This window comes from Ipomoea nil, unplaced genomic scaffold, assembly GCF_001879475.1.
Source record: "Ipomoea nil cultivar Tokyo-kokei standard unplaced genomic scaffold, Asagao_1.1 scaffold0188, whole genome shotgun sequence".
NCBI classification, from domain to species: Eukaryota; Viridiplantae; Streptophyta; class Magnoliopsida; order Solanales; family Convolvulaceae; genus Ipomoea; species Ipomoea nil.
Genome location: NW_017616616.1, coordinates 2,773,379 through 2,784,720, shown reverse-complemented (window position 1 = coordinate 2,784,720; position 11,342 = coordinate 2,773,379). Strand labels below are relative to the sequence as shown.

Below are 11,342 nucleotides of genomic sequence, written 5' to 3'. Positions count from 1 at the left end.
CCTCTCTTCCACTCCGACACCCTCATCCGTCTCGTCGTCGACCACTCCACTACACAAACTACACCACCCTAGCACTCCAATGTGTGCCGCACCACCAATCGCGACCATCTTCTTGAATTTACGGGGCGTTTGGTTGGAAGAAAAATTAAGGGGCAAATGAATTACAATTGGGTGGGAATAAAGTAGAATTCAAATTACGTTGTTTGGTAGGAAGAAATAAAATTATTGGAGTTGAGAATGAAAGAAGTGGTATAAAGACTAAAACACCCTTATGTAATAATAATAGTAATAACAACCCAGTGTAGTAGTGTCATTTTATCTATTTTCATTTCTCAAATTCATTGAATTGCAATTCTGTGGAATTGCAATTCCCTCCAACCAAACAATGTAATTGAGGCATCCATTGAATTGCAATTTAACTACAGCTAAATTACAGTGAATCAAACGCCCTATTAGCTCTAATTTCATGAATCGGCGGTCTCTCCTCCAAAAAATTTTCAATTAATGTGATGAAAGAGATATGAATTAGGACTAATGATGAGTGCATTTTAGTGTTTTGAAGGATTTTGAACTAAAGTGAAAGTATTTGGACATAATTGGAAGCACTGTTGGAGAAATGCTCCCCAGCAGCAATGATCACAGGCATGTGCACAATCGTGGAGGCCATAGCGGTGAAGCTTATACAAGTTGTATGGTGTTAGCACGATTGTGACAAACGTCCTAAGAGCTACACTAACATCACTATAATCATGGTCCATAAAATAATGATTGTCACCTATCAACTTCACTTATTTGGGATTGACAGGCCTCTAGATCCCCAGCCCGTCCCCATATTATTATGTGATAGGACAATCATTACTGTGTGGATCATGGTCTACACAACTTGTGTGGACCATATTTTGTCTACTGTAAAATAATGTACATTTAGTACAAAAATAATGTACATTGTATTCAAGAGATGTACATTATTTTTGTTCTGAGTGTACATTATATTGTATAATGTACATTTATTACAAAAATAATGTACATTTAGTATATTAAAAATATATTTTTGGGTGAAGTGCCAAATAGCACCATGAACTAATAACGAAATGTCATGCCGCACTCTAATCTTACATAAGTGATTATTCGATTCACAAACTAAAAAAAAATCGTTCGTCTAGCCTTTTTTACGGGTAACCTTCAAGTTATAGGTAATAACTTGGCGATGTGAAGGTGATTAGCCAGACACGTGTTTTGTTTTGTAGATGTGGCAGCCATTTCAGCAGTTTAATTTAAATGAGCTTTCGGACAACGATGCAGCCGACGTGGCTGGTAGCCCCGACGACGAGGACGGTGGTGTTCTGCGCCCCAGGGATGGCGAATTCGCACATTGGGCCCCCCTCGAGGATAAGAAGGCTCGCCTCATCGTCGGTGCGGTTGGTCCTGGAAATCTGCCCTAATCCAAAGAATTTCCGCCACACTTTGTCGAAAATTTGACGCGCACGTCGCCCCAACCCCACTGGTAGTCCTCCTCTTCGCCGTCTTCATCTGAGTGTGACTGTTCTTCTGCACCATACCAGCTAGGGAATGAATAGTTCCGGTTCTAGTTCATCTTCCTGGGTAAAAAAATAAAAAAAAAAAAAAAAGGTCCCATTTTCAATACTATCTTACCTGAGATTCTTTGCTTTCTGGGCGATTTCATTTTGAGAATTGTGGTTTCTTTGGGCGCAGAGACGGAGAGGATCAAGTTTGCTCAACCTCTGCACGGCGGTGTTCACGCCATTCATCGCTCTGGTTAGGGCTTTCTTCTTGTTCGCCTCTCTCGTAACTCCCCTTGTACTACTTCCTTTTCTTTGAATATGCTAATAATTCAGTATGATTCTCAAATAATGAATTTGAAATCAGAGCTTTTAAGGGTCTCATCTCTGGAACATATGCTGAATGTTACACAGTTTCGGTTAATGAAATCGAGGCACTGTATGAGCTTTACAAGAAGCTGAGCAGTTCAGTGTTTGATGATGGCCGCATACATAAGGTATTCCTGGAACATTTGCTTAAGAACAACTGCAATGTATGATATAGTGATGCTTTGGGCATTTTGGAGAGATTTGAATGAAATGCTTATGACTGGCTTCAATGCTGAAGTTTATAGTTTGCTGGTGGCTAGTCAGCACTGAGAGAGACGTGGCATGGATTTTCGACCACATAAGAGGGTCCACAGTAACCAAATAGTGTCGTGAATTCGGATCATACCACGTAGTGATAGGGAGAAGAGAAGACGAATCCATTATAAATAAGCCAAATATTAAAATCACTTTCCACATCAGATTATAATCGGAGCCATGTCACCAAGGCAACAGGGAAATCTGTAAAAAAAGGCTAGGCGAACAATTTTTTTTTGGTTTGTAAATTGAATAATCACTTATGTAAGATTGGGGTGCGGCATGACATTTCGTTATTGGTTTATGGTGCTATTTGGCACTTCACCCTATATTTTTTGTTATGGTTCACATAACATTGTGTGGACCATGGTCCACACAATAATTTTCCGTGATAGGAGGGGCTAAAACCTTGTTAATAGCCATAAGTTCGATAGGTGAATTGGGGACATGAGCGGCGGCAGTGTGAGAATTATGTCCAAAGTGGGCATATTCTTTATATGCACCGGCATTTGACCCTGTCTACTGAACCATTGAATCACCGTGATTTACACCCTCTCACATGCTCTGTCGAGTCGGAGTGTGGGGGCCCTTAGAGTTGGGGATTCAGCCTTTTGGGACAAGAATCAATAGTTATGCTGTGCAACCGAATGTACCATGCGCATGGTGCATACGGTTCAAAACGACGTCGTTTTGATTAAAAACCCGCGTCCCACTTAAAAAAAAAAAAATCAGGTTCGACTCTCAGCAATAACATTATTGTGGATATATAGTTATGAAATTGTGGATATATAGTTATGAAATTGTGGTTATATAGTTATGAATTTATGGATATTTAGTTCATTCATTGTGGATATTTAGTTCAATCATATATTGTGGATATTTAGTTCATTCATTGTTGATTTTTACTTCATTCATTCATTCATTGTGGATTTTTACTTCATTCATTCACTGTGGATATATAGTTATGAAATTGTGGATATATAGTTATGAAATTGTGGTTATATAGTTATGAATTTATGGATATTTAGTTCATTCATTGTGAATATTTAGTTCAATCATATATTGTGGATATTTAGTTCATTCATTGTGGATTTTTACTTCATTCATTCATTCATTGTGGATTTTTACTTCATTCATTCACTGTGGATATATAGTTATGAAATTGTGGATATATAGTTATGAAATTGTGGTTATATAGTTATGAATTTCTGGATATATAAAAATGCTATTGCCGGGAATCGAACCTGATTTCTTCTTTAAGTGGGACGCGCGTTTTTTTAATCAAAACGGCGCTGTTTTGCAACCGTATGCACCTTGCAAGGTGCATTCGGTTGCACAGCATAATTTGCGGACAAGAATTGGGGACATGCTAGAATTGTCTAACAATACAGGGGTAAGATAGGAAATTATAAAATTCTAAAACTATAATGTGTTTTTGAGTTTTCGGCCGGGTCGAGCACCGAAGCAGTAGTACTCAAGTGTATCGATAGAGTGAGAGAAGAATTTCAGAAATGGCGTCGGCGTTGAGATCGGTCGTGCTCCGTCACGTTCGTTTGCCAGTTTCTCAAGCCCTGACGGCGAGGGGATCGATGATGAGCTACGCCCGATGGATGTCTTCGCACGACGACCACCTCAGCAAGTCGGAGGTGGTTGAAAGAGTCCTCGACGTCGTCAAGAGCTTCCCTAAAGTCGATCCTTCCAAGGTCTCAACTTCCATTCCCCTTTTATTTTCTCTGTTTGTTAACTCTGATAAGATCTAACACTCTGGCTAACCGCTAATTTATTTATGAATCCTGAAAATCTTTGAATGCTGATTCATATCTTGGTACTAGGTTTAAATTTGTGAAGTTTATTGCAATTGTTGATATGAAAGCTTAGCAATATGCATTGTTGAACCATTATCCATTAGGCTTGTTTTGGAGCTTATTGTGTTATTCGTAAATGGGAAATTCTTTTACAATTTTAAGGAAATAGGAATGGTATTCCATACGGAATGGAATAGGTAAGCAATAGAAGGAATAGACTTTAGGGAATGTTATTCCATTCCTGACATATTCCATGAACCAAACATGTTGTTATATTACATCACTTCTTTTTAAACTTTTAGTTGATTAGCAGAATGTTGAATGTTTCCTTTTCGTATTTGTGCTTATTGACCAATCACATGGATGATCTACATTTGAAGATATCAGTGACTTAATAGTTAGGGTGTAATATGCAGAGCGATTGTTTTCAAGTCTTTTTTCCTCACTTAATTTAGTGCTCTTAGGCCCTTAGCTGAGTTATAGGTTTGTTATCATAAAGGTTGATTTTTATTTTTATTTGGAATAAGGGTCAAATAGGCCATCGAACTGCATACGATAATGCAATTAGGCCATTGAACCTAAAAAACCAACAATTAGGTCCCTAAACTAATCAATTTCAAACAATTCTTCCAATTTGAAGGTTTCCAACAGGTCATCTCCCAAATTAATTATTTTTTAAAAAATAAATTTTAAAAATTAATTATTTTTAAATTATTATTATTTTTTTTTAAAAAAAAACCTTCCTGTTTTTTTTTTTTTTTTTTTTTTTAGTTGAAATAATTAATTTTTAAAATTTATTTTTTAAAAATAATTAATTTGGAAGGATGACATGTTGAAAACCTTCAAATTGGAAGAATTGTTTGAAATTGGTGAGTTTAGGGACCCAATTGTTGGTTTTTTAGGTTTAGTGGCCTAATTGAATTATCGTGTGCAGTTCAATGGCCTATTTGACCCTTATTCCTTTTTATTTTAAATTGATGGAACATCAATTAAGATGCATTTGACTGGAAGCATTGGATTTTAAAATTTCGTATCAGATAATTACCTTGGAAAGTTAGGATTTTTAGACATCTTTCAGTTGTTAGATGATAACTTCCCTACGTGGCTATGTGGATAAATTTCTAGTTAGGAATACTAATAGTAAATGGTAGAGTTGAAGGTATAACGAATGATATTAAATTTTGAGGGTGTTACTAAGGGGAAGTGTGTCTTTCTCTCATTTGTGCCAAGTTGAAATTTTTCTTTTAATGTGTTTGTTTATTTCTTTGGTTCATTAGGAGAGCGGGGGTTGAACTACTTGTAGGAGGTCTCTTGAACAACCTGAGCAAAGGGCCATGGTTTTTTATGTCCTGATTATTGATTGGTGGTCTTTCTTACTGAAGTGATTGGTGATCTTTCTGACTGAAGTGTATTATTCCCTTTTGTATCTGTAATTCAGTATCCAGGGAAATTGCAGAAAATCCTTTTAATTGTCACAAATAATTAGACTGTTTGGATTGTTGAAGCATCTAAGTTCCAAGCAAATGTAGGTCAGATAGGTTTTCTTGAGGGGTTGAGGTTATCTGTTCTACAATTCTACCTCTCAATCATCCTTCATCAATGTGTTTCAATCCAGCACAGTATTTTACAGTAACCATGTAATGATGGTTTCCCTATCGCTTAAGTGAAATTTGGCAACTAGGAGTAGTAGTTCCAAGTCTTTTCTTGCTGATGAATACTAATATATTCAATTTATGTTGTTCTGTCACTGTGATTTATTCTGCCCTACTGTTACTGCAAGCGGATAACATTTTTATTATAAACAACGTGGGTGGGTAGGTAGTGCATTAGTGGAATGGCAACACTTTCAACTGAAATAGCAAAGTACTCATTGACTGAAGTGCATTTATATGCTCATCAGAGAGCACCATGATTTATGAAAACAAGATTTTATTCACGTGAAACAGTAAAAAAGAAATCAAGGGTTCATTATAAAAAAAATTATACATTCATATCTCATATAGTTTAAAATCTAATCCGTGTTTCTTGTGAAATTGTTTGCAGGTGACTCATGAAGTCCATTTTCAGAAAGATCTGGGCTTAGATAGCTTAGACAACGTGGAGATCGTAATGGCTCTAGAGGAAGAGTTCAAACTGGAGATTCCAGACAAGGAGGCTGATAAGATCGACTCATGTGCACTTGCAATCGAGTATATTTATAATCATCCTATGGCAGGTTAAGTTTAAGCTCAGGTTGTATTTTCTTTGAAAAGTAGTATAGTCTGCGCCTTTCTGTTTTGCTTATAAGCTAAATCCATTAGGTGGATGTAATAATCATACTATTCAACGAGAGTTTTATGAACTTCAAACTTCATTCATTTTTCAACATGCTACGCTTTTTTCATCCAGAGATTTTTGCTCCCCTCAATTGCCATGCAATATATTTTTGCAGCCATTAATGGACAATGTTTTATACTTTGTGTTTGGCCTTAACCATGACTTACATTTTCAACTGTTAGAAACTATTATGTACAATTTTTCTTCTCTTCAACTTCCAATTGAAAGACTTGATAGTTCAACAAGAGTGAATCCAATTGGAGGTTAATGTCATTAAAAGCATGTCATATAAGCTGTATAAGCTGAATATGTACCGTTAAAAGGGTAAAAATAATTTGTAAAATATATAAGCAATATTAAATGTCGATAATGATTCTTTGTTCAAGCTATTTAGTAGCTTAATTTTATACGGAGTACAAGTTTAAGAAACTACGCTACCCACACCTGTACCCATACTGACTTAACATCTCGTGGCCTTTCTATCCTAATAACGACATCTAATGGCCTTTCTATCCTATTATCTTATTAGAAGCTAACATCTCGTGGGCTTTCTATCCTATTAGAAGGTAACGATAACATCTCGTGGCCTTTCTATCCTATTTGAAGTAGACATTATTCTTCCTATTAGTACTATTCATTGTTGTTAAGAAATTTATAAATGTTTAATTAAACTCCAGTGTAACTATAATTAGTAAGATATATTATGGAGTCATTGATAAATGAACCTTTCCTAGCTAGTTAAATTTTTTATTTTTTTGAGGAAGCTAGTTAATTTTTCTTAAAAGGAGTTTTTAAAGTTTCTTTTTATAACTTAGATTACTTGAACACTTGAATTCTAGAGGTTGTTTACAAATGAGTCTCATGAGGGGTATTTATACCATTTTCCTCTCCTTAATAGATGGTGGAATCCACTAGACCCTATGGCTAAGAATCAATATCTATAACTCTCCTTAAATCTGTACCCAACCCTAAAGTTTTAGAGGATTCTATGATATTCTATACATCTCTACAACTACTATTAGTGTTATATATATGTTTCTATAAAATTCTATAAACTATGGGAAAGTCCAAGATAGGTCTAGAAGGATGTAGGAAGCCTCAGGAATTTGTAGCGAAGTGCCCCAAGCATTACACTAAGCTACCTAGACTTAATACTACTGTACTTCAATACATGGATGTCAATTTGCCTCGTCCTCAACTGAGATTTCCAATTCCTGCCCTGACGGAGACGGGAATATGCCTAATCGTCCTGCTTTATCCCTGAATAATTATTGTAATTTAAAAATTATATATATATATATATATATATATATATATATATATATATATATATATATATATATATATATATATATATTGAAAATAGGATTTATATTTAAAATTTTATTATTATTAAAAATTGCACTAATATGACCTAACACTTTTATATTCTGATCCCCACCCGTTTGCCATCCTACTCCAGCGCATTAGTTACGTTGTTTACAATTTCACAATGAGGGGACTAACATATATAATATCAAATCATATATTCTAATGATTTTTTTTTATAATAATATTGACTCTATTATGATGTAGTATTTGTCCCTATGTGACCTCTCATTTGGGAGAATTAATAAGCTACAAACTACTCTATAAATTTATTATTAAAGTAACATCTTTATGTAATATTAACATAGAAAGTTACGAAATCCATGAGTAAATTTTTATAACTAATTTTTTATGATCTATGATTAATCTTGTAGTTAAGTGATCACATCATGTATCATTGATTTAGTTGTCGAGTGGCACTACCCAATCCAACTTATTATATGTGTCACATGCATATACTTATGAATGAATTGTATGCATATACTTATGTATTTACCAATGTTCCAGAAGAAAATGTCACGGTTACCCATACGAGTTGATGAAACGGAGGTAGAAGAAAGAATCTGTCCACTTTAAACATAATTTCTATTATGGCCGTTGAAGTTTGAATATTGGTTTCTTCTCCTAAATATTACACACTAAATCACTGAGCTAAGTTTGTACGGGTATGAAACGAAAATCTTGATTTCATTGATATGGTGTTCCAAACATGGACAAATTAAATTAAAGAAATAGCCAAAACCAACATCCAATAATCTCATCAATGCAGTTTCCCTTCCTGAATCAGATGAATGACGGACAGCGCCATGGCAGACAACTGGAAAGTGGCGTAGTTACCGGCCACAAACGGCGAGACCCGGCGGCCGCAGCCGCCTTCGTCGCGCTCCTTCACGAACAAGTCCTCGCAGTCCACCGCGTATTCCAACACGGCGGAGAGCTTAACGTTGGCGTCACTGTACCTCTTATGCTTGTAACTCTTCAACGCCTCTCCCACGTGCGGGATGGCCTCCGTGTATTGATCGTAGCACTCACTCACGCACCGCCTCAACTGCCGCTTCACCTTCCCGCCCTTCACCAGAGCCCGGATGTGGCGCCTCGTGTCCGTCGCGTTCGTCATGATCAGGTCGATGCACGTCATCCCTATGCGGCGCAGCGTCCTGCATTGCCTCGCCGGCCTCGCCTGCAGGGCGGAGATGCAGAAGGCGTAGTCGATGTCGGGGTCGGTTTTCGTGCTCATTTTGCAGGTCTTGTGGATCAGGGCGTGCGCGTGCTTCTCCTTGTCGGTGGCGCCATGGATGATGAATGGGAAGAGGGAGAAGGAAAGTAGTAGGAGAATGGAAGATAAAGTTGCCATTTTTATTTGTTTTTTGTTCTTCTGTTTGGTTTGGAATAGTAAGAATTAAGATCAGATGTTCTTGCTTCTATCTCGTGATGCCATTTATAGGTAGCTAGGGTGAAGTAAGTATTCTAGGAGATAAAATAGGATCCATTTTCTTGCTATTTTGTATTGTTTGTTTTTTAATAACAGAATTTTTATTTATTTATTTAAATTTATGCATGATTATTTTGGATTCATTTTAATTTTCTTCTCCTTGTGATAAGTATGTGGTCAAATTTAATTGACAGTTGTATGATTTTCCAGGTTTTACTGGAAACCTTCCTCAATTGGTCCCTGACCAAGTTCTGAAGTTTAAGCAACTTACTGTGCTTACACTGGCTTAGACGGCCAAGGTAAGTTCTTGTTAACTCTTGTTCTTTAATAGAAAAACATGCACTTTCAGCATATCTTTTTAGTGTCTCAAAATGCCACTTAAGCATGAGGGGTGGGCATGGTCGAATTTGAACGGATCATAATTTTTGGCATATAAATTTTTTGGATTAAGAATTTTTATACTCGAAATTTGAACCGAAATATAAGCACATTATTTCGGGTTCGGATGATTCAGATCGGGCTGGGTATGAGTTCGAATAGCTATACCTCTTAAAATATTAAGATTAGTTTTAATAATTAAAATCTAATGTCAAATTCTAAATTTAAATTTAAATAAAAAGCAATTAAATACTCCGTAATATATTTAACAAATTACAACTCAACTTTTGTAATAGTACAAGAATTTACTAATATAATAATTATTACAAACACATTAATAAGAGACAATAATAACAAAATTACAAAATGAGGTATATAGTGGTGCATTGAACTATTGAAATGCTTTAGTGCTTGATGCACAGTTGTTCATCCACAAGTTGTAGTTACATTTTTTAATTTTAATTTTCCTTCAATAAAGAAAAAAACACAATGAAACATTATCAAAATTTATGAAAAGAATTAATAAATATTTACAAATACTATCACATAGGAGACAATAATACACATCAATACATCATTCTCATTAGCTTCACTATATGTTCCCTTTTACGATACGATTTCAGTTTTACTTTTTCTTCTTAGTAAACAATTATGCAATCATCCTAACAAGATCACTCTTCACAGTGCAACATATACACTCATTGTTAAGTACTTAAGCATCATAATGCTACAACAATTATTTTTGCAGCAACCAATTTCTAAAGAGCCATGCATATTTACTTCACCATATTGCAATATATACAATTTAGTATAAACTTAGCACCTCTTAGTATTTTCAAAAGAGAGGTTTTATAGATTTTAAAATATAAACTTGAAGAAGTTAGACAAATAAAAACAACAAAAAGTTGTTCAAGAATTGACCATGTTCATTATCAATTCGGTAAAGCATTCTACAATACTCAATCAACCAAATACTCAACCTCATTCTCAATAATTGTGGTCGAGCGGCATAGTTGTGACCCTCAAAAAGTATGTATGAATAGATATTACATTGTAATAGAGTCAACAATATATATATATATATATATATATATATATATATATATATATATATATAACAACAATTAAATATAATACATATAATAAACTAAAATAATATATTCTTACCATAAATGGTGTAAAGTCCACCTTAAACTCACCAATGTTCTACTTAAGTATATACTGTAGGTATGTGATACAATGATACCAAATCACACATTTCCGACGATCTTGTGATGATAAAATAATATATTTATGTAATTTTAATATAGAAGGTTTTATAGGATCCAGATGTGATGTTTCATAAGTAATATTTATTTTATGACTAATCTTATAGTTAATTAAGTAATTAATATCATGAATTATTGATTTAATGATCGAGTGATAGACGTTACTATACTTAACATAATATTTTAATTTAGATGTCTCACATGCATACTAGATTATGAATTGTATTTAATTACTACACTCCGTATTTAGTATTTACCCATGTTCGTTCTAGAAGAAAATAAAGGCCTGTTTGGTAAATGGCGGTTAGTTGTTGGTTGATTGAGTTAATTAGAAGGTATAACTAGTTGATAACATTAGTTGATTATAGAAAATTGTTTGGTAAATTAGTGGTTAGCTGTTTGGTATAATTTCCTTTCTTAAAAAGCTTATTGAAAAAATTGTTTGAGCACCTTTTTGAATTTTAGCATTTTGAAATTACAAAAAGCTAATTAACCAAACATTTATATTGATTTTTTAACCAAATCAAAAAGCTAATAGTGGTCAAATAAGCCAAAATTGACCTAAATAGACTAACTGTTCTACCAAATAGGGCCAAAATGTCACAACTATTGGCCGACCATATGAATTCAC

At 34.7% G+C, this 11,342-nt stretch overlaps 1 protein-coding gene and 2 long non-coding RNA genes across 3 annotated transcripts; all 3 read left to right on the top strand.

Annotated features, from left to right (window-relative positions):
• The first annotated feature begins 1,511 nt into the window (after positions 1-1,511).
• On the top strand, positions 1,512-2,141 carry LOC109186980. The gene is made up of 3 exons (XR_002055196.1): positions 1,512-1,602; positions 1,714-1,818; positions 1,935-2,141. It is a non-coding gene; the product is annotated as an uncharacterized LOC109186980 (long non-coding RNA).
• A 1,400-nt stretch (positions 2,142-3,541) lies between these two features.
• On the top strand, positions 3,542-6,401 carry LOC109185911 (acyl carrier protein 1, mitochondrial-like). The gene is made up of 2 exons (XM_019335892.1): positions 3,542-3,847; positions 5,993-6,401. The coding sequence occupies exons 1-2, from the start codon at positions 3,656-3,658 to the stop codon at positions 6,167-6,169; spliced, it is 369 nt and encodes a 122-aa protein (XP_019191437.1). The 5' UTR covers positions 3,542-3,655; the 3' UTR covers positions 6,170-6,401.
• Positions 6,402-6,673: 272 nt separating this feature from the next.
• LOC109186933 lies at positions 6,674-9,363 on the top strand. Its single transcript, XR_002055193.1, has 3 exons — positions 6,674-6,684; positions 7,051-7,052; positions 9,276-9,363. It is a non-coding gene; the product is annotated as an uncharacterized LOC109186933 (long non-coding RNA).
• The last annotated feature ends 1,979 nt before the right edge of the window (positions 9,364-11,342 follow it).